At 47.4% G+C, this 23,725-nt stretch overlaps 1 protein-coding gene across 2 annotated transcripts in view; it reads right to left on the reverse strand.

Moving 5' to 3' along the window:
- LOC135818131 (uncharacterized) overlaps positions 1–23,725 on the reverse strand; it is an 82,949-nt gene that overhangs the window by 56,535 nt on the left and 2,689 nt on the right. The window contains exons 2-13 of one of the 2 annotated variants that reach the window (XM_065331461.1): positions 23,315–23,397; positions 22,525–22,623; positions 21,711–21,811; positions 15,832–16,000; positions 14,803–14,895; positions 14,191–14,284; positions 13,646–13,703; positions 11,571–11,590; positions 11,084–11,129; positions 10,069–10,220; positions 8,557–8,737; positions 7,871–8,028 (exon numbers count right to left, since the gene is read on the reverse strand). In XM_065331461.1, coding sequence (XP_065187533.1) covers positions 7,871–8,028; positions 8,557–8,737; positions 10,069–10,220; positions 11,084–11,129; positions 11,571–11,590; positions 13,646–13,703; positions 14,191–14,284; positions 14,803–14,895; positions 15,832–16,000; positions 21,711–21,811; positions 22,525–22,623; positions 23,315–23,397 — 1,254 coding nt within the window. The remainder of the gene's footprint in view (positions 1–7,870; positions 8,029–8,556; positions 8,738–10,068; positions 10,221–11,083; positions 11,130–11,570; positions 11,591–13,645; positions 13,704–14,190; positions 14,285–14,802; positions 14,896–15,831; positions 16,001–21,710; positions 21,812–22,524; positions 22,624–23,314; positions 23,398–23,725) is intronic. The other variant, XM_065331462.1, reaches the window with a different exon arrangement.

The raw sequence follows: 23,725 nt of genomic DNA on the forward strand, positions 1-23,725 counted from the left end.
CTCAGGATTCTACAATTCCAGGTTCTTTATGGAAATTGATACCAGGAGTCCAGATACCCATTCCTCACCCTCACCACACAGGAAGACCAAAGCTTCACTCTAGAGTCTAGAACCAAGTTTCAAGCCCAAACAACACAGAAGCAACAACAAGCGATCGACACAAAGCATCGAGCTATATACTACAGGACCTAGTAGCGTGCACGGAGCGAAGCGAGCGAGCAGCCAGCAAAGCATGAATGGTGATAGGTTTCACAACACTATTGATCGACGAGACACATCGCCGCCACGGCAAACACTTCATAAAGACACATGTAGGAGCAGACGGAATACAATACAGACAATGACATTGTAGCAACACTCGGACACGACATCTCCCCCGCCAACGAACATGTTACGTCCTTTTAACAGAAGAAAAGTAACGGCACTGAAAAAGAAAGCAAAACAATAAAACGCTTGAAAACTGGAAAGGAAGGAACAAACCTCTTCCGACACAAGAACCAAAGAACACATATGCGCCAGTCTTGGACAGACTCATAAGCACAGCAGTGTTAGAAAAATAAGTGTTGTCGTTACAACTACGTTCGAACAAGCTATTGTTAAGCCTCCTGGGATTGCTTCTGTGCTACTATCACTATGAACTAATGAGACAAATCAAGACTAGACGGGTAACAAGACCAGAAACGTGTCCAGGAACTGGTAACTGACCCGAACTAACTTCACTCGAAATCCATGCAGCTCCTGTTTGCATGTTGCCTTCATCTTGACTTCCTCGATGTACCTCCTCTCCAGCTCAGCTCTTGCTCCACATAACACATAGCATAATAGAATTCTACTGCCATGGGCCCGTTTGTTTTCATGGCCATTGCTGGTGTACAGCATGCAGTGACAGTTTTACTGGACACCATTGCCCTGGTGTTTGGCGAGCAGCTCATCGATGCAGGCCACAAGACATGCGGTTGGTTCATCGTGCTTGAAGGACCTTGGCGTCCCCTCGTCGGAGTGACCCTTTACGGCCTTTAGCGAAATGACGAAAAACGGCAGTCCCTTGACGCCGAACTCTTTGCGCACCCTCTAATGCTCTGTCCAGACTTGCTCCTTGAGCTTGGAATCCTCCATGTGCAGCCTTGCTGGCTTCGAGCTCCAATCCAACCTGCCAGTACAAAACAACATTAAAAGTACTTGGTCCGCCCAGTTAAAATTGGCGCTTATCTTCACACTTGTCTCAGGAAAGAAATACTAATATTTGAAGCAAGCCACGATCACAAAGCACTATATACATGATTATTTACATGTCAGTGAGCAACTCAGTCGAAAATTCAAGCAAGTTACACATCCTCCTCGCCACTATCGTCGCTGGAGGAAGAGCTCAAAACGTACGATCCGGACAACTGCTGCACGGGTCGTTTCATAGCTTGTTCCACTTCTACTCGTCTCGAATCACGCTCAAAGGCAGTGCGTGCCTGTCACCTTCCCATCAGAAGCTGAGTGAGACTGCCCGCATGTTGACTGTAAGTGTTATCCCCGTTCGTCGCAATAATGCGACTTTGTTTGAGACAAAAAGGCAACGCCATATCAGTGTCCTTTTTTCAAATCGCCTCTTGCGCTTGTCGTACTTGCTGATCAGCACCCGTACCCACGCGAGCCGCTGGTGCTTGTACATGCAGCGCAGTGATAGCTTCCGAACTTGATGTAGCACCTGTGCGTACTGCACCTACAACGCCGTGCACCAGGCTTTTCGGCTAGTTTCCTGAAAGTCCTTTGCACGAGTGTTTCTCTCAGGACTTGGTGTTTCCTTTGATTAGCTCCTTTGCCCTGTCCTCTGTGAGCTTCAAAGTGTGTCCGCCGGATTGGTCTCACTTACTGGAGACATCGACATGAGCTGCAGTTTCTTCGTCAGCGATTTGCTGGTGATAGCCCTTCACTAGGCGCTGTACTGTGCAAGCACTGAAATTCAAGCTCGCGAAGCGCTTTTTCAGCTTTTCTAAACCTCCCCGGGGTAAACAATCCTTGCCATCAGACAGCTGGAAGGATACAGAAACTGTATTCTCCATCGCTCTGAAATGCGAACATCCTGACCTATTTTACGGACTCGAGCGGAGGTTGCAGTGTTTTCTTGCGCTGACGGAAGTGTTCGTCGGCGGCAGCTCCGTCAAAAAGACTCAAACGAACCGATCGCAACTTCTGTGATGGTTTGTGCTGCCATGGCGTCGGATGCAATGGTCAATGGTCATGTTCGGATGGTGAATCGGTGGTTCCATGCCGTGTGGCACAGGCAAAACACCAAAAAACCAAGTGAGAAGATAAGCGCCAATTTTAGCTGGGCGGACCAAGTACAAATCCCTAGAAAGTATAAGAAATAATCAAAATGTTACATGTTATCCGCAGTTTGTCCAACAACACTGTATAAGCAAGATACTGTGTATTCAGAAGGAACAACAGTTAGCACAATACACACTGAGGCCGTACTGACATTCACTGTGACAAACTGATATTAAACTGGAAGTTCAGGCAAAAATTAAAATTTCGCCAGTTGTAGTCTTCGGGGTGCTGAGTCGAATGGTCGTGGTCCGAGGAAGCTGAGACGCTCCCTTCCTACTTGAATCCCAATCGAACTCGCGCACTTCCACCGAAACTGGGTGACTGCGCCCTACTAGATGCGGATTTGTATGCAAAATGTCACTAAAAGTGCCATTTCGTTCTTATAAAAGCACGGATGACCGCGATTGGCCCATATGTTGTAGTCTTTTGGACGCTGAGTCGATTGGTTTTGGTCCGAAAAGGCTGCGATGCAGCGTTCCTCCTTTATTCCCAATCGAACATGGTTGAACAAGCGGTCACGTGCTCCTGCGTACACCAGTCACCTGGTCACCGTGCCTGCAGGGTACAACTTACTAGCCTGTTTGACCTTTTTTGGGTGCAGTCCTGTCACTCGAGTTGAACCTTGGTGTGAAAGTTGTCGCCTGCTGGCGTGGTGACCAGGTGATTAGGGCACCCAGGAGCACGTGACCACTTGTTCAACCATGTTCGATTGGGAATAAAGGAGGAACGCTGCATCGCAGCCTTTTCGGACCAAAACCAGTCGACTCAGCGTCCAAAAGAGTACAACATATGGGCCAATCGCGGTCATCCGTGCTTTTATAAGAACGAAATGGCGCTTTTAGTGACATTCTGCATACAAATCCCCATCTAGTAGGGCGCAGTCATCCAGTTTCGATGGAAGTGCGCGAGTTCGATTGGGATTCAAGTAGGAAGGGAGCGTCTCAGCTTCCTCGGACCACGACCATTCGACTCAGCACCCCGAAGACTACAACTGGTGAAATTTTCATTTTTGCCTTAACTTCCCCTTTAAGCTCTATCACGTCTGGAATGCACCCACCAGCAGCCTTCCAACAGCTCTTAATGCATTTAGAGGGTAGAGTAGTCGAGGATAATTCCATACAGCAAGCCCAGGCCTTTCCCTTGTCTCATGGACCACTTAGGGCCCGGTCACACATGCACTCGAAAGTAGCGTATACGCTGAAGCGAGGTCGCAGGAGCGAAAAATGGCATGGCAACTGCGAAAAGCGGAACTTCCGCTTCAGCGGAAACTCCAATCCGCTTCCTCCAAAATTTTCGAAGCGAGACTGTCGCTTCTGCGGATTCGCTTCAGCGGAAAACACGACGGTCTGCTGTATATGGACTTGCTACGAGAAATTTGTATGCGTATGATGTCCATGCAACAAAAATGCGTGCAAGATAGTCATTGACCTCGTCTATTCTCCGTACTGTATGCACCACAGTCTCATTTTCCGCCAAAGTAGGAGTTGTGCCCTGTTTGTATGTGTGACCATACACACGTGGTTTCGCTGGAGCGACACCAGGCTCGCTGCCGCCGAACCTCGTCGCCGAAGCGAATCCTAGTGCATGTGTGACCGCGCCCTTACGGCCAACTATGCCTACTGCCAAAGTGCCTCAGCAATGCTGATATGAAGCTGCCTTTACTGAAAGGTGACTCTCTCTCTCTCCCTCCCTCCCTCCCTCCCTCCCTCCCTCCCTCCCTCCCTCCCTCCCCCCCCCCCCCCCCCTCCCTCCCCCCCCCCTCCCTCCCTCCCTCCCTCCCCCCTCCCTCCCTCCCTCCCTCCCTCCCTCCCTCCCTCCCTCCCTCCCTCCCTCCCTCCCTCCCTCCCTCCCTCCCTCCCTCCCTCCCTCCCTCCCTCCCTCCCTCCCTCCCTCCCTCCCTCCCTCCCTCCCTCTCTCTCTCTCTCTCTCTCTCTCTCTCTCTCTCTCTCTCTCTCTCTCTCTCTCTCTCTCTCTCTCTCTCTCTCTCTCTCTCTCTCTCTCTCTCTCTCTCTCTCTCTCTCTCTCTATCTCTCTATCTCTCTCTCTCTCTCTCTCTCTCTCTCTCTCTCTCTCTCTCTCTCTCTCTCTCTCTCTCTCTCTCTCTCTCTCTCTCTCTCTCTCTCTCTCTCTCTCTCTCTCTCTCTCTCTCTCTCTCTCTCTCTCTCTCTCTCTCTCTCTCTGTGTGTGTGTGTTTGAGCAAAACAGCTGTGTGCAAGGTCTGACAATACCCGCATTTCTATGCAACTGTTCTCAGTATCACGGCTAGTGATATGTGTATGTATACAGGAACAGAACACAGTGATGACTGTAGCAGTGGGATAGCGAAATGACCGAGTCTTTCATAATTCGTTTTTTTGCGGTAAGTAATATCTACAAGCCTCGCCACCACATAGCTTGGATCCCCTTGTCATTCGTTCTCAATCTGTTAGCAAGCGGGTTTACCTTTGCGACTCTTTACCACCAGTGGTTCTATTTTTTACTGCGTACATTCTTTTTTTTCCCTGTCAAGAGCCTTTTCCGGAGTCTGGCCTACTCTGCCTACACATGTTAGATAACCCCATGAACAAACAAACAGTGAATCACTATACCTCCGGAGCTCTGTAGCTGCATCCATCAGGACATCCAAGTCATTGACGTTGCGTGCATCCTTGAAGTGTATCTTTAGCAGGTACTACTCGACAAGATGCTCCTGTACGTCCAAACCCACCGAGCCGGCGTAGTGGATGAGACAGTGGAGACGTGTCGAGCCAGCCATGTGACGGGAGGTATCAAAGCCTATGCCCTGCGGGGAATAACAACAGCAGACCAGAGCTGTGGATGTGAGTACAGTGTTGGATACTGAACTGGAAATACTACATGAGCTGTAGCAGCACTTTGGAAGGGGAATGTTACTTTGTACAAAGTTTCACAAATTAAACTGTACTAACAGTGTTGATCTACAATGTCATGCTTGATACACTGCACTATGGAATGCTACTAGTAGAGTAGCATGGTGAGAAGATAGTTCTCTCGGCCATTTCCCACCTTTCTTTTACCTCAGCCCCTCACATTGAGTTGCCTGGCGAGAAGTTTCTTTGCTACTCTCAAACCAAGTTCTCTATTACTGTTGGTCCCAGTACGGTTGACAAACCCTTCTGCTTCCAAGTGTGCTGCACATCTATTGTCAAGATAAGTTTGGAGTCACTCAGGCTGTGTTTACATGAGAAACTTTGAGTTCAGCCCGGGCTGATAGTTTGTACGATAGACAAAATAGGTGAGCGTTTACATGAAGACAGTTGACCCGGGTCAAATACTGGTATGCCGTCAATAGTCCACTTCTAGAGTCCTGTATGGTCACGTGAATCCGTTCGCACGAAATATAAAAACAGGTGGTCTTTCAGCACAGGTCACACTGTAAATCTTTGCATGGTCTGTCGCAGGGACCAGAGGTGACCGGTCTCTAATGACAGGTGGTCTTTTCACACAGGTCAGCAATGCATGCTGTAGCTAGGTATAGGGTCTGAGAAGCATGGTCTCTGTAAACAGGTGGTCTCTTCAGACAGGTGGTCTCCTATCACAGTGGCTGTTTATCACAGGCTTCACTATACATGTACGCGCATTAGTATAGAGTCTTTGTTCTTACCAACAGCTTTATAGAAGACGGTGAATCCCTTGTTGGTGTTAGTGTAGTCACTCGAGAACCCTATACCAATCTGATTGGCGGCGCTGGTGAATGGTATTTGGCAGCGTGTTCTGAGAGAGCTGCAGGGCAGAGACCTTCGCTGGCGCCAGGCTGAATATGTCCTTGGTCACCTGGCCGTCGATGACATTGACGTAGTCCGCAGCACACTGACCATCAGGTTCAACCTGTGGAAGAAGGCACAATTGGGCAGAATAGCTGATCAATGCCCAGCCCGGATGTAATCAGAGCAACATTCCTGCATCAACTTCTGCTTGCATTCCCTACAGTTTTGCTACGGACTCGACAAGACAGGCATATACTTCTGCCATAGCCAGAGAGTGAGGGCTTGTAACTTTTAACTTACTGCTGATAGCTACTGTGCGTAGAACGTGGACACATTGTGTCTTCCGGACCGTAGTTGGAACAGTTATTGTACAATATACTATACGGTATGTGCCGGCGAGGTCACCTACCCAGTGAGACTGTAAAATGATAGGTTTGGCTGCTGTCAATAGATGAAGCGCACGACTGTGCATTTGCAGTAGAAAGTGCAATACCTGTAGTTATGAATTCGCTTTATAGTAGTAGTACGCTAGGTGTGGATGTGCGTGATTGCACCTGCTTGACCATTGACTGGCTATGCTTTTAATCAAGTACATGTTGCGGTCCAGACGCCGGGTCTAGGCTTGCCCCGTTCTAATACTCTTTCACACTTTGCGTATCGTATGATGACAGCCGCTTCTAGATCACGCAGACCTGTGCGTGTATGTGTGTGCGTGTGTGTGTCCGATCGCCGTTCCGCGCAGCGGACAAAGTAGCCGTTTAGCTGCATGTTTAGCAAGTACTATCGCTACTGCCGCTGCTTGCTGTTTTCTACGATGTGTTATATCATAGCATGCTGCTGCTTTTAGCGAGAGATTCTTTCGGTGCTCTTCTCCCAAACAGTAAACATATTCTCTGCTCTGACGAGATCAGTTGGTTATGTGTGTGTTGGGTTAGGACTGGGTGAAGTTGCGTTATGCCAGCCGTGACTACCCTTGTCACAAAACGTCCCGAGGGTTAGAGACGACACAGCCAAGGGCGAGACTAACCGGAACACTCCCGACCGGGTTTGACACTTCTAACTCAATAAGTTACACTTAGAAGTGTACTAGACGAAACTAATGCTCAGCGTGTTACAGGCTACCTTGCCACACCTCTATGGCTGGACTAACAAGGCATGGTGAAGTTCCACTTCCACTCGCCAACAAGCTAGAGAGCCGGTTGATATGGAGTGACACACTCTGTGTTGCAGCATTCAATCACAGTTAAAACTGTGTCCGCAACCACTCTGATAAGGGCGATCGCCTGTCCCAGAGCACCACTACAATCAGGATGTTATTTCCATGCCAAATGGCACTGGACAAGACCACCTGTACACAGGGATCCTATATTGACGGTCACTTGAGTAGTCGCCTTTGACAGGTTTCGCTGTATGGTAATACTTTAAAGAAAAAATGAGTGCCACCACCAGAACTCTAACCCGGACCTTTGCTACAGGCTACTGAAGCGCTGTCACTAAGCCATGGTGTAGTTGTCATTCCAGGAATACATGATTAACAAAGGTGTTGGCTTTGTCGTTACACTCTTAGTGTGTGACATGGAAACATTCTACTGCCAACCAGTGAAGGCCCAGTGTCCCATCACCCCCCCCCCCCCCCCACCGCCGACTATTAAAGTACCATCCAAAATATGATAATTGGACAAGCGTCATGGAACCAGTCCACACCGGTCTAGCTGACTAGCTGCTGTCAGTTGACTGGCTTGGACTAGTGCCACTTTATCTTGAAGACTTGAACCAAACATCTACTAAAGATCCCACCTAACCTAACCGTGACTTTGATCACGTACCTGGAAATTCGAGAAGCTGAGCTTGATGACCATGCCGAGCGGTACGCGTATGTTCCACGTGCAGCGCAAGTTATTAGGGTAGTGCCCAGTATAGCTGTTAAGCGGGCTGGAGAAGTTGCCTTCTCTGTCCGTTAGCGTATAGTCACACTGTGGTGAAGCTGGACGCAAGCAGAAGAACAGACGGATAATTCCATTACACTTTGCAATCCACCATACCCATTCAGTGGCCCCACACTCATACTCAAGGAGTGATTGGTAAGTGAATCGCATTTCGGTACCCGTGGAGGAAGACACACACCTTACTGGTGGGCAAAGGGTAAACAACAACAGTAGACCAACAGGGAGGGTAGGGGTGACACAATGAAACCCATGCTGGTGAGACAACCAATAACACCATCGACCTGGGATCTTGGTGTTAGTAACTCCCGCTTTGCATACCGTAAATTTCAAACGTTGAACAGCGATTCTAAAGTGAACTATTGGGAGCGAATGGAGAAGACAAGCGAGAGTGGTAAAAGAGAAAGGGGAGGGGGAGGGGAGGGGGTGGGGGGAGGAGGTCAGGTTCGATGTGTGTGTGGCGGTGGGGGGGGGGGGGGGGGAAGGGGGAGGGGGGGGGGGGGAGTGGATAATGAGGCCAAAATTCCGTATCACAGAACAAATTTACAGCAAATCGGCTTCATCCTCACTTGTGAATGTGGCGACAAATCCGGGTCCCGTTCCGGTGCTGTCCGTGCGGAAGTTGAGCAGCAGTGAGTTTCCAGTGGTGGTGACTGTTCGATTTCCCTTGTTCTGCAGCCGTGCAATGAGCCGTGACGTGAGCGTGTAGCCATCACGGATATCAAGCCGATCTTCGTAGAAGTTTTCAAACTGCAAGGCAAAGTGCAAGGGGTAGTAGAGTAAAAGACTTGGCTGTTGTGATTCAGTCAAAACTGGTAGCTACATGTAGAGTACAGTATCATCATAACCACTGTGCTGCTCAATGAAATCCAGTCGAGTCAATCAAGTATGCGCCGGGCGTTGCGCAGCCCTAGACCTACGAACACAGGGCTGCGAAATGGAACAAGGCCATACTTGACTCACGCGATCTTGAGACTAGCGGATAATGCCGGCAGAAAATTCGGCTGAAACGGCATCACAGACGAGAGAGAGCAGAATTTAACAGAACTAATGCTTGAAAAAGCAGAATATCTATCCCGAGTTCTAAGACTCCTAACTAACTAGTTACTTCAAGGCTTTCCCTTGCTCTCACTTCTCAGCAATCCTGGGTACTTGTTTAGCACTGCATTTCAAGCGCTCGCTTGTGCTTGGCAGAGGGCGCTGCGTTTCGAGGCCGAGACACAGCGCTACATCATCCAGTCCGCAAGCCACAGTACAAGTGGCAGGCGCTGGCGCTTGACTTCGTGCTATACTTCAGTACAGAGGTCAAAGTGCAATGTCTGCTTCAGCAGCACACGATGTACTACCCATTGATGATGGCAGTTCCTCAATTTTTTATACTATAACATGTAGAATTATATGCATCCGGATGAGCACTTTTTGAGCAGAAAAGTCAGCAGAACCCCCATGTCCTTCGAGCAGAATTTTGAGCCGATCTAAAAGCAGCATTGTTTCTTTCGCCGAGCATTATCCGCCAGTCCCCAATTGAGCAGCACTGCAGGTATACAAGTATATGTGTCACTACTAATACTAAACTCTAATGGCGTAGGGTGGGTACTTTGGGTTGTACCTGCCCCTGCCTCTGCCCTTGCATGCATGCAACGAAGGCTGATGATTAAAGTGTTACAATGGCTGCATGAATGCTTACCAATCCTTCCCTGGCTTTGATTTTTTTTCGACACTGGAAAAAACTGAAGCTTCTACAAGTACTGAAAAAGACTTTCCAAGGTAACTTCCAGTTGTACCTTTAGGCTATGTGTGTACCCGAATGCCATCACAATGACGTCACCGTGACAAAAACCGCTACACCACCATTACATCATCAGTACACTACCATGACATCATCAGTATACCATCATGACATCATCAGTACACCACCATGACATCATCAGTGCACTGCCAGTACACCACAAGACACCACCATGAGGAGAGTCATGGAATGAAAGAGCAGAAAAGGTAAGCAGGTGCAACACAATGGGTTGGGTTGGGATCGTGGAAGGGAGGGGGGGGGGGGGGTAATCTACTTGCAAAGCACAACATACCGTGTAGGTTACTCTCAGAGAAATGCTGTGATTGAGCGGTGCGAGTATCACCCAGACGCAGTCGAGGTCATTTCGGTAGTTCTCATCAAGGCCGCTTCCATCCGTCAGAGCACCTTGCAGGGTGGTTGTGATGTACCCACAACCGAGTGCAGCTAAACAGAACACGTTTTGAAAACAGAATTCAACCTCCTGTGTTAGAAATCAATGGGAGAAGTGCTCAAAGTGCTGGTGGAACTGGCAGTGATTGCATGACAACTGACAAGATAAAACACACGTATTACATTTCATTGAGGAGTTACGCATGCATACACCTGAGCGCGTGAGTCAGTGTGTGTGTGTGTAGGGGGGGGGGGGGGGTGTAGGTTTGTGTGTGTGTGTGTGTGTGTGTGTGTGTGTGTGTGTTGCGAATCGAATTATGGTCACACACGTCTTTCTTCTCTTTCTCAGACTCTCCCTGACTTTTCTTTCATCCTCCTGGGTGGTTACCAACAGCCAGTGCATGCTGGAGTATGTGGTGTGATGTTTACACGGGAAAAAAATAAAAAAATAAAAAGACCAAAAAGTAGGGATTCACTGGCCAGAAAAAGCCACTTCATAGCTGTGTGGTGTAGACCAGGCTGAATTGTGGCGGTCAATTCTTCAGCCTTGCAAGCTGTTGAATGGTGCAATCCCAGCACAAGTTTTTTTATTTTTTTATTTTTTTAAAGTTGCTATAGCTTCTGCTGTGGCATCGCTATCATCGCCTCCGGCGATGGGCGTCAAAGGTCAAAGGTGTGTGTCTGTGTGTGTCTGTGTGTGTGTGTATCTGTGTGTTGTGTTGTGTGTGTGTGTGTGTGTGTGTGGGTGTGTGTGTGTGTGTGTGTGGTATGTGTGTGTGTGTGTGTGTTATGTTGTGTTGTGTTGTGTGTGTTATGTTGTGTTGTGTGTGTTATGTTGTTTTGTGTTGTGTACATGTTTTGTGTGTGTACATGTTGTTGGTGTTGTACTATGTCGCTGTACACCACACTTCACTTACCTCCGTAGCCATACAGCTTGAGCAGAGCAGCTTCACTGATCGTACTCTATGGCACAGCACAGTCACACCAGCACAGTCACACCAGCACAGTGAGGGGAGAGCAGACTCAAACTCAGAGGAGCACTCTAGCTGCGGAATACGGCAGTCATCAGTCTAAACTTGAAAAGGGAAATGATCAAACTCCTGTCATGCACAATGAGTGTACATCATCAACAGCAGTTCAGTACTCTGTGTACATACCCAGATGCAGAATAATGCCAACGCACAAAACGTTATGTATTATACTAGTACTATACGATCCACAGAGTCCAGGTCTACAGGACACATGCAATGTATCATGTTGATGATGTCATCATGCTCAATGCCCTGCACTAGAACACTGCAGGACAGATACAATGTATGGTGATGGTGATGTCATCATACTTGAACCACACACAACACTGTGACTGCAGGATACATCCAATGCATGATATCGATGCCATCTTACCTGAACTGGTCTGCTTTCACCTGAAAATAAGAAAAATGGAAAATTCAACATAACATCCCCTGTTAGAATGTGTCTTAGCAAAAGAAGAATATCATGTTTATAGTGGATTACACATGCATGAAGTTTATACCATGCCCAAGCAAACACAGTAGTGACAGTCGAAACGAGATTGATATGGCAGTTTTCCTTGATTTATGGATTGTGTTTAGTGTGTGTGTAGCAGTGAAAAAAGCAGGACTCAAAGCCACAAAAATACTGGCAGGAACATTTTGAAACAGTGAAATAATTTTCGAGCAGTGCAGGACATGTATCTGTGCTCCTTCGGTTACCTAGCCAACCATGACTGATTTCAAGAAGAGAGCACAGTGATAACTCTCATGTGGACAGTGGAACCAACATGGCTGACATCATGTGACCCAGAATATGCAGGGGTCGAGTGTAGTTGGAACCAACATGGCCGACATCATGTGACCCAGAATATGCAGGGGTTGAGTGGAGTTGGAACCAACAGGGCGGGCATTGTGTGACTCATACCCATATATGCAGGGGTCGAGTGGAGGTTAGAACCAACATGGCCACCCTGTATGGTCGTGTTATAGATGTGCAACACCACCATAGAGTAAAGGACCAGCATGCTGAGGAACTACAGTAAAGCCTGGTGTAAGCGACCTATACTAGTTTTAGCGACAACATGATTTTAAGGACTGTTTTTCCATGCATAGACAGTTGTTCTACACAGAAACTGCACCCGGGTACAGCGGCCACCTGCCTTGCGCGACCAGCACTTGGAACACCGACTTTTAGTGTACCAAGTGCCATATCTGACCTGCATATAGCGATCAAACTACTACCGTACTGGCAATATATGTTGCCGCGTAACGCGTAACGCAGGGGGGTGCGGCGTAACGCGCGACCAGGCTAGTGCGACAAACTTTCGTTGAGTTCGTAACGCGCGTCCGGCGGGGTGCGGCGATCTTTTCATTGCAGTTTGCACTGCAAAAAAAGGCTGAAAACTGTGAAAGCACGTGTACCGCGTGGTGAAAAGTTCAAAACTGGACGCAGCAGGAAGTCCTGACACTCGCTCTTCCCCTATGTCACTTTCCTTTTGATGATCTTTTTGTGAACAGATCACTCTGATAGTTAAAATATACAGTCTTCTATTGATATCGTTGTCGCCCTTTGCCGTCGGGTTTGTAACAGTTGGATAGCAACTGAATTTCTGTGCCTTCAATGTGGATGAAAAGAAAAAATGATGCGGCAAAAGCAAAAAAATGATGCGGCAATAGCAAAAAGTGATGCGGCAATAGCAAAAAAAGGACTGCGGCAATATAGAAACCTGTGTAACGGCTCCTGTGCGACTTTGCATGTAACGCCCTGCGTGCGGCAAACATGTGCCAATGTAACGCTTCATGGCCTCACTGCGGCAACATATATTGCCAGTACGGTAGTAACCAAAGTGCTATTCTTGCTGATAGGCTTCACTGCAACAGGGTTGAAGCGTGCTCAGAAGCGAGTGCATGCAATCAACAGAAGTGACAAGTCATTAGTGACCGTGCAGAACACGCTGCATTCACTTGAGTGAGGTGTGAAACTGCTGGGTGCTCTGCCTGCACACAAGTGTTCTATGCTTCACACCTGTCAATATGAGTACATGAAAGTACATTGTCATGAACACAGTGTGTATACACGTTCCGACATGCCGCGAATGTATGGGATCTGCTTCTAAAGACCACCTGGCTAACGTTTTTCCTTGCACCGTGGGATGGTCGCTTAAACCAGGTTTTACTGGAGGTGCATGACACTGAGCATGCTGCTGTCCAGTGGGTAGAGTCGTCTGACAAACGATGGTGGAATATGCGGCCCATTATGTATTGTCCAGGTATGGAGTGCATGGGGTACTGCATTTATGTACACTGGGGTAAGGCCTGCGCTGTACAACACCCCACACAACCATCCCCATGTGGCTGTTGTAGGGTGTTCAATTCTATAAACTATACGTCACCGCACACTGCCGGGTTCAACAGTAAAGCCCTGAGCAGCAATACAGTGTAAGCCGAGAGCGAATGCATCCTCACTTGGCTCAGGCTGAATGATCTCCAGTTGTATAGGGTAGTGGGTACTGATCTTCACTGTCTGTAAGAGACAAAGCAGCAAACACAGTAATCAGACACACATCACTCACACCACTGCCTGTAAGAGACAAAGCAGCAAACACACAGCGTTCACACGATTCAGACACACAGTACTCACACCACTGCAGCTGTAACAAAGATCAAGATGCATGAAACACTGTTACGAATACACAGCAGGGTACACAATACATTTGCATGTTGTATTATTTACCCATGATTTCCGGTATACTAGACAACATACGCATGTCTTTCCACTCCATCAGAGTATGTGTTTCTATACAGAATCACTTAGCCAGGTGAATCCTGTTTTCTTATCCAGCATTTTCCACCGATGCCATCACCAGGCACAGTGCACACTTGCTAGTACTGTTGAAGCAGGCAGACTTAGGGAAGCTGTAGTATTTGCCAGCACATGAAGTGGCACTGTGATGTCGGCAAATTCTTCTAAAATAAATTCTAGGCAAAGGCACTGAGCAGGGTCCACTCACTTCTTCCAGGGTGAGCTTGTAGAAGTCCTGATAGTGGTACACTTCCACGGATGATTCGGGAATTCGAAGAGACAATGCCGCGGAGGCTATGAACCTGTGGAACAGAAAACAATTTCAAAAAGCACAGAGAAGTGAGAGTTCTAGCTCTACCTACGTTGCAGGATCCCTCAACTCAATGTGCTGACTACACGGCCACACTAATTTAGTATAACAGTAGCAGCAAGGAGAGGAAGCGTGTTGAAGCAGGTTTTCTGAAATCTATCCTTCTCTTACTTTATAACCCACATACATCGTGACACGGTAGCAGCTGGGTTGTTACATTGTGTGCGGTGAAGTGCTTAAGAGTGAAGTAGAGAAGGTGGCCGGATACGGCAGGTATTGGGATAAGGGACGTGTGGATATGGGAGGTGTCTGGGTAAGAGAGGTTCCACTATTAATGCCTTGTCGGTTTGCTGAATACATGTTATCGCCCCGGCATTTTCCATCGATTCAAGTGGCAACCTCAGTTTCCTGAAATCCATCCCGGCAATGAGTTGGAGGCTGTGACGAAATGAGCTAATTGAACACCAAGTGTCCCCTGGTCATGGTGCTGATTGCCGCTAGCTTGCTCACCTGTCATCCGAGCATCCACCGGACAGTGAAGTATCCACCGTGCTACTAACATACCACCTGTACTGGGAGCTGGTACCAATGCTTATGGTGGACCTGCAGCAGTGTACACAATGATGCACAGCACTGATTGCATTGATACCTTATGTTCCGGAGCAAAAGCCACACTTTCAAACACCAGTAATCCACCCAGAAAGTCAGCACTGCTTATACTACGATGGTCAAATAAACACTGTGATAGACAGGGTAGATATTTGTACTTTGTGACAAATATCTGCGTGAGGCTTATACTCCGGAAAACACGGTGCACAAGACGGCAGTTGCTTGGCAGTGAAGCTTCAAGTCAGTCGGCAAAAAGCGTGAGCTCCAATATTTGGAACAGGCACCGTCTATACAGTCATGCAGCATGCAGTCTCAATGCATCACAGCATTTTACATCACAATCACAGCAATAACTGTGCCCAGGCAGAAAACTACAGCATCCGCAGGTCATGCAAGCCTAGACATTGGACACGATTGTGCTGCCAGATGATCGCTTCTGTGTGAGTTTTTAAAAGCAATGCAGCTTCATGAGTCCTTCCATCTTCGTGCAAAAGGCTTTACACCCAGGTGTATTGTAGGCCTAGCGTATTGAGCACTCTTGGACTACCAAAAACTCGCTCCAAGTGCATGGTTTTGTCAAACGGAGGACTTGTGGAGTGGCAGAGAAAATCATGACGTAACCCATTTTACTCCTTCGCTTGCTTCTGCTCGAAGAAGTAACTGCAGCGTGTTAAAAATGCGAAAAAGACAAAGGAACCAAACATGTTCATGCGGTTGCATCTAAGTGTATGGACATGAGTACATTTCAGCTATACCTTTGCTACAATGTATTCTGTGGATGGATTTTCATTCGGGTTTTTCATGTCATTCGTACAGCTTCTGGCTACACGAATCTGCTGATAACTCAAAATGCACAAAATTGGGATAACATCCCTTTTCACGTGCTCTGGCTCTATTGTATTTTCAAACACACAACGGCCAATTGCTCACCATTCGGCCGGGCGCACGGAGCCACAGCCGACATTCCGCAGATCTCCCATGATCAGGATGTCGTGGCTGCCCATGACGTGCTGGATGTGCTGCACCGCGCCGTCCAGCGCCTGTAGTTCACGAATGGCGGGCCGCGATGTATGCATACCAGTACAGATGAAGCTACCCACTGCAGAGATGCGAGCACAGGAAAGCAGACAGCGACACACACTCAGGTTTGCATCCAGGGTTAGCAAAGCAAAGCAGACAGCGACAACTGAACACGAAACGCTGCATCCAGGGTTAGCACATTTTCTTCCTGCATCAAATCTGTCTTTGTAGCAACCATTCCAGGTGCACAGAAAACCAGTATTTAAAAGACACTAAGTCTTTCTGCACAGGTCAGGATGTGCACATGGTATGGTACATGATATGAGAGGCTTGTTTAAATCATTTTAACCAAAGAAAGTTGATGTCTTAGGCCAGGTGGTCTATTGAGACAGGAAGTGGTCCCCCATTTTTAAAGAATAGAAATTAGGAACACGCGCTTGCATTATCCCCTCCATGGGAGATTCCGTCACCTCAGTTTCCCAGGGCATGCAACACTTCTATGCAGAAAATCCGCAATTGAACCAGTTTGGCCCCGCATACGTGAGTCATTCATACACCCGAACCTCCACTAATGAGGTCTGTTGGAGCGAAACAGCCGTCGGAAGGGACTGCAATACTGTATCAACACTCTATGCTAGTGATGTTCAACTGGAATGGGTCTCCAATTTCTGTGGTCTATTAGTACATCACTTTGCCGTCTTAGAACTGTGGGGTGGTTGACACTCTGCAGCTGGTGTCATTTCGCCCAGAGTTGCTGGACAGTATGCGTACAGGTGTGCTACATTACCAGAGCACACATTTCATCAAACCCAGCCAGACTATCGGGGAAAAATGCTTTCACCACGTGTGTCTCTAGTTATTAGATGCCTGAATACAAACCTTTAAGGAGCGTAATGACAGAGGACCGGGGACTATGCAAGTCATTATAAAAACCCAAGACGAAGACTGGCTCTCCGCACAACAGCAACACGCGCATGCATCAACAGCACATTAACATGATGTACAGAAAAAACGCGTACTTCAAAATATTAAAACAGTTGCATCTACAAGGCCATGGTTCAGTTCAAAACGTGTCGTTCTTCATAGAGAATACAGAATTTAAACTGCATGTCGTGTCAAGTACGGCTTGCCTGAATGGTCTCGCAGGACGATGCTCTCAAATCCGTAGAGGACAAAGAGATTGCCGAGGAGATATTGACGAAGTACAGTAAAAGCGCAATGGCTGGTCGAAGGTCAATATACATAATTATGTACATTTACATAGTGCAAACTTGTTCTGTTCTGGAAATACAAAATGCACATGGGTCACTTTAAAAAAAAGAAAAAAACAGAAAGTCCAGCAACAGTGAATGACGAAGAAAGAAAACAGGAATTGAGAACACTAGAGAAAAGCTGATGCGGCAAAGCTACTTATAGTTCAGTGAAGTAGTACAAACAAACACCTGAAACAACATTCAAATGCCACAATAAGTTTTGAACCATGAGTTCAGCATATCGGTTCTGCCGGCGGTTCCGACAGTTTGTGCAAGCAGTACAAAACCAGAACATTCATAATAATAGGCTACACACCGTGCAGTTATCATGTTTACTATAACACACTGGCTATCAGTATATGTTACATTCTGGCTATCACGATCAGTGCTAGCTCATGCCGAGCGAAGCAGGAACTGGAATGAATCTAGATGTAAATACGCGGATCTAGATGTGTTTGGTTTTCAGGGAAAATTGCTGAAATTCAGGGACAGAAGAAGACAAGCTACAAATATATGTGATCAGCGATAACAATGCAAATCCGGCTTGTGCCAAATTGATTTACAGAATGTTCTAAGTTCACATCACGGTTACTGATGCAATACTACACTAGTGCCGGGTGCCGAAGAACAGAGCACCGGAGAAGAAACAGCCGAGAATGTCACCAATCACAGCATACCAATGTACACACGGTGACTCAACTGTGCATAGATGCTAGTACATGAAAATAAGAACAGTCTAGGCTACGAGGCTGACCCCTCAGTTCTTCACAGACAGACAGTACTGTAGTAGGTTCTTGACGGCGTTAACACCTATGATCTACAGTATCGTTACTTGATCTACAGTATCGTCACTTGATCTACAGTATCGTCACTTGATCTACAGTATCGTCACTTGATCTACAGTATCGTCACTTGATCTACAGTATCGTCACTTGATCTACAGTATCGTCACTTGATCTACAGTATCGTCACTTGATCTACAGTATCGTCACTTGATCTACAGTATCGTCACTTGATCTACAGTATCGTCACTTGATCATCTTTATAGTACATGTTTACATACCAGCAGCATGTACCGGTGATGCCGTGAAGTACCTCCCTGCTGCCAGTGCGCTCGTGATGACCGGTTAGCGTTTGATTGTCATGGTCGAGCTCCAGAGAGATGATATCACCTGCTACCCATTTCTGTCCAAGTTGACCACCATTGCACTCGGTTCGCACATCATAACCATGCCAGCCAAATACCTCCGTCTTAACACTGTGTACAGTATCTAGTCGTGGTACAGTGGCGGAACAAGCGCAGATATACATCCAGCCGTTGTCAGTTTTGTCTATCCTTAGCCTGATGCTGCTGGTACCATGGTTAGTAGGGATAGATGATGTGCACACTGATCCATGCTTGGACCTCACTTTTCTTACAGTGCGGCCGGCATTGCTGATGGTGAAATCTTCATGACAGCGGCTCTGATCAAACACCGGCGGTGCAGGGTCGGTTACTCTAACTTGCATGGGACTGCCCTGCACGTGTCGCTCTCCGTACTGCACCGACACCGTCAACTGATCAGTCTCTTCAGTCAGCTGCTGCTCACACTTTGACTCTAGACAATCTGATGAGACCTGCTGCAGTTCTGCTACAGGCAATTCTGCATGACTGCAATCATGGACGGAAATATTGAATCGAAGGCGATCAGCACACTCTTCCAATGGTACTGGCAGTGTGGCACCCTTCAACACAATCCGCATATTCGCATTCACACGTGTATCTTGTGCAGAAACGGTCAATGCATCCGAGAACTGGGTGAAGTCGACCACCTTGCCGATTTCTTCAATCTCCTTGGTAACATTCTTTGCATTGATACCGACGTAGCTGATGTGACTGTGGACACACGGTTCTGCATCCTTCTCGGCCACATTCTTTCTTTGATCAATAGCACTGTTCAGCCAATGTGCAATCTTGAGGAAATCTGTCTGGTCAGAGCAGGACTTGAATATTGTCGAAACAGCTTGACCGTGGAACAGACTATCCTGTAACCGACACACCTGAGCTTCAAGCTGCACAAGTTTGCCGTTCTTCTGTCGATCCACCTCATCCAGCAGTGTCTTCTCCCTGGCTTCCAATACCTTCTTCAGCAAATTGAATTGCTCTGTGATCTCCTTTGAGGCAAACTCTGCATCATCATTTACAGTACTAATCTCAGCGTGCACTTTTCCAAGAGCTGAAGAGATCACACCCTCACTATTAGATATACAACTGCTGATGTTGCCCTCCACAGTTTCACACATTTTCTGTGCTGCTGCTTCAATGGACAACACTTGGTGTTCAGTGTCAGTGTCACTGTGAGCTCCAGTGTCCATGCATTTCTGACATGCCAGTTGATTACACTGAACACAGTATCTGCTCAACACCTGCCTGGGATGAACAGCACAATAGTGCTGAATAGAACCCCGCTCCGTAGCAGTCTCCTCCTTGCTAATAGACAGAGGTGCAACTTTGTGATTACGAGTAGCTCTATTGCGAGGGTGGGCAGGAGCATGGATTTGACAAAGATTTGCTCCACAGTCGTCACACCTAGCTGTAGCATGTTCATCATCAGCACAATCATCACACATCACCTGTACATTGGTAGCTAATGCTCCCGTCTCATCTCCATGCTGCTTTGGATAGCTATCAGGCAAGTGGATCAAAGGTGAGGCTACTGATGGTATGGGTGTCTTGCTACAGCATTTTGGGCACTTGATGCAGCCATCATGGTGAATGCTCTCCTCTAAACATGCTACACAGACTGAGTGCAAGCAAGACACTAACTTTAAACGTCTGCCTGTACTGCCACAGGACACACAGCACCCGCGTTCAGAAGACATCACTCACAACTAACTCTACCAGGTACAAGACGATTTCTGTTTCCTCTTCGATGAGCTAACTGGAAAAATTCCGAAAGACTTGTTGCAGAAGGTAGGGCATGTGTACACATAGCACAACTAGTGCTACGCCCCGTGCAACTTCTGCTTTCCATGCTGCTGCTGTGTGGACACTTCTTGCCGGCTGTCACCTTCACTTGGAAAGATGTCAGCTAATGGACAGGAGTGCTGTCAAGTGACATCAATGATGCACTGGGGTAAGCTCAATGCAGTGCAGCCTTGTGTCTTCATGTTCTCAGTACAGTACAGTTCTCTGTACTTCTAAAAAACAGTACTAAAACAGGTCCCATATTCACATAATACCAGTAAAATACCAAACCGAGGCCCGAGTCGCTGCATCCATGTTTCCCCCATGCCAGGCCACGAGTTCCAGGTTCGGGACAGTTAGGTTGAAATTTTGAAGTTGGGCATATGGATCGATTTTTGTCGGTAAGCAGAGCACAAACATTGAAGGGATCTGAAATTGTAGTTGTATATTGCCTACTGGGCCTCCCGCTCTTCAGGAAATTTGAATAGCCATGCAATGTTGCTTTTTTGTAGCTAAATCGGGCAATGTTGGTTAGAGATGGAATATCTTTGTTAATTAATCACATTCTCATAGTTACGACTTTGGGATGATGGAGTACAAGCCCTATAGATGGTATGAAACACCTTGGATTGAATAAAGGGTGCTACATGCACCCTAAGAATAGGCGGTATGTGGATACAGTATTTGTTGCCATTTTGAAAACTTCAAACAATATTTGGCACGAAGATGGAGAGTTTGCCCAAGGTTTCATTTGAATATTCGGAAGGGCGTTAGCCAATAGAAGACCTTCTTGTTGGGCGCCAATTATCGTCGAGGGGCTAACTATAAGCCAGCGATATGCCTTCTTCCTGAGACCCTTGAAGGAAGACAACAAAATCTGTCCTCTGTGTGTGATGTACGTCGCACGTACATGGGAGATGTATCGGAAGGGCATATCGTCGGCTAGGAGTAAGCCCCCCCCCCCCCCCCCCCTCACGACACCTTTACCATGAGACTTTTGTGTGTGTGTGGGGGGGGGGGGGGGGGGCACCAGGCATCTTATCACTTCAGCGATAAGATGTGGCCCAGGATGGGAGTTGCCCAGAATGGGAGTTGCCCAGAATGGGATTGGAACCCACAAACTTCGATCACGCCGGAAAATAAGAAATAAAGAGAAAAGTTGACGGTATACACACCTACACGTGGATACACTCGTACACATGTGCCAATGATGTGCAAGGGTGCTAGTTACTTTCACGCTCAAGTACACCAAATACAGACCTGACCTGCACAAAAAATACCTAGTATGATTGTAGGAGTGCAACCTCTACCTCATACTGACACATTCCTCAATGAGTCATTTAGTTGCGTGACATTCGCTATACCATGGATGCGGAGAACTCTGCCTCCAGCTGAGTCTCAAGCGAATCGTCAAAAATGTTTGAGAAGCAAGTTATTTTTAAACAATCCACAAATTCCAAAATAGGAATGAATTATCAACAGGTTGAGGCTTGCGCATCCAGCCAGGAGTACTTTCAGTAACATTCTCCCTGACTATCACTCAGTGCTACAAGTGATACCAATGTACAAACTACAGCTAGATTACTCACCAACTGGCGACTGGAACTTCACGGAGAATGGCGGTCGTCTAAACACGGTGTAGTTCTGGATGGGGTACTGGTAGACCTGCTGGACTTTTACAAAGTCAACCCTGCATGGTAATCATCCGGGTACAAATAACAACAACAGTAGTAGTTATCACACCAGCAACACCAGAAGCAACACCAGCAGCAGCAACACCAGCAGCAACACAAGCAGCAGCAACACAAGCAGCAGCAGGAACACTAGCAGCAGCAGCAACACTAGCAGCAGCACAAGCAGTGGCAGCAGCAGCAACACCAGCAACACCAGCAGCAGCAACACCAGCAGCAGGAGCAGCAACACCAGCAACACTGAACAACAGTGGCAGCAGCAGCAGTAACAGTAAAATTATTAATTGGACCAGAGCAAGCAGAACACACAACACATCACCAGTAGTATTGAACATACCAAGGAGCTGTTCACCGTATTTTGTAAAACAGACTGGCAAATAGAGTGCCGTCAGGTTAACAAGATGATCAGCTCTTCCGCTGCTCCCAACACCCACGAACAGAGCAACAGCTCCTGACGTCGTGCGAGAAGAGAGTTCAGCGATAAGCACTTCCAAGAATGACAACGTGAATGTTCAAACAATCACGTACAAGTCAACGCGCAGCGCACGTGAAGCCAAACTCCATGTGCACACAACAACAACAAAGAGGTGCACCGACAATGTACAGGTCGCAGAGGTCAAAAGGATAACAATAGTATCCATCCGTACCCAGTCCAGGTTGTCTCTGCAGGAACTGATTGGTGACTACATGGTGATGTTAAGTCAATACTCACCGGTAGATGAATGCATACGCTTGCCGTGTTCCAGAGTCAGGCCCAAGCAACTCACTGGTGATGGAGCGAAATGGCTTGTTACTGGCATACTGGGATCTCCTGTTCACGGAATACATGCACACACGTACACACGTACAAACACACAGATACTCAAACACATGCACACACGCACACACACACACCACCACCACCACCACCACCATCACCACCACCACCATCACACACATGTGTGCGCACGCCAAGACAGATACAATAATGACGGCACACATGGCATAAATTCCGATGTGCTGTGAACATGATACAGGTCAACATGAATGTAGAGGAAATGTGTGAAACTGGTCAGTGGATTGTTTACTGATCGGTTGTATAAGGGAAGTTTCACTGTGAGTGTATAGAGAGGGAGAGTACTTGATTCAGGGTCATCACCCACATTATCATACACAAAATATGCTCGATTTACAATATGATCCGGATGCACTGGGTCAGGTGAACACACAAACAGTAATCTCAGTATAAGTATTACCTAGTATGAGTAATGTCCGTCAGCACACTATACATTAGCGAGTCCCTGGTTGCCGGGCAACATACCAATACATGCCTTGTACAGTGCTGCTAAATGAAACAGACTAGAAGTATCCAGGGTACAGGACACTCATATATACATGGTGGCTCAGCTAGATACCAGTAGACAATTCTATAGGAAAGAAAACGACTGGTTTAGGCTACGTCTCTGAACCCCCCTTTGTACTTCGGCACCAGGCAGCACTAATATAGCTACAAAGGAACTTACGCATTGAGGCTGTTGACCAGGGCATCTGGTATACTCGTGTTTAGGACCTCCTGTAAGAGGAAGATTTTCTGCCAGCCAACAATCTGATGCAACAAATGAGAGAGAGAGAGAGAGAGATAGAGAGAGAGAGAGAGAGAGAGAGAGAGAGAGAGAGAGAGAGAGAGAGAGAGAGAGAGAGAGAGAGAGAGAGAGAGAGAGAGAGAGAGAGAGAGAGAGAGAGAGAGAGAGAGAGAGAGAGAGAGAGGGAGAGAGACAGAGAGAGGGAGAGAGAGAGAGAGACCCAGACAGAGAGACAGAGAGAGAAAGAGAGAGAGAGAGAGAGAGAGAGAGAGAGAGAGAGAGACAGAGAGAGAGAGAGACAGAGAGAGAGAGAGAGAGAGAGAGAGAGAGAGAGAGAGAGAGAGAGAGAGA

This window comes from Sycon ciliatum, chromosome 5 (genome assembly GCF_964019385.1).
Source record: "Sycon ciliatum chromosome 5, ocSycCili1.1, whole genome shotgun sequence".
Lineage (NCBI taxonomy): Eukaryota > Metazoa > Porifera > Calcarea > Leucosolenida > Sycettidae > Sycon > Sycon ciliatum.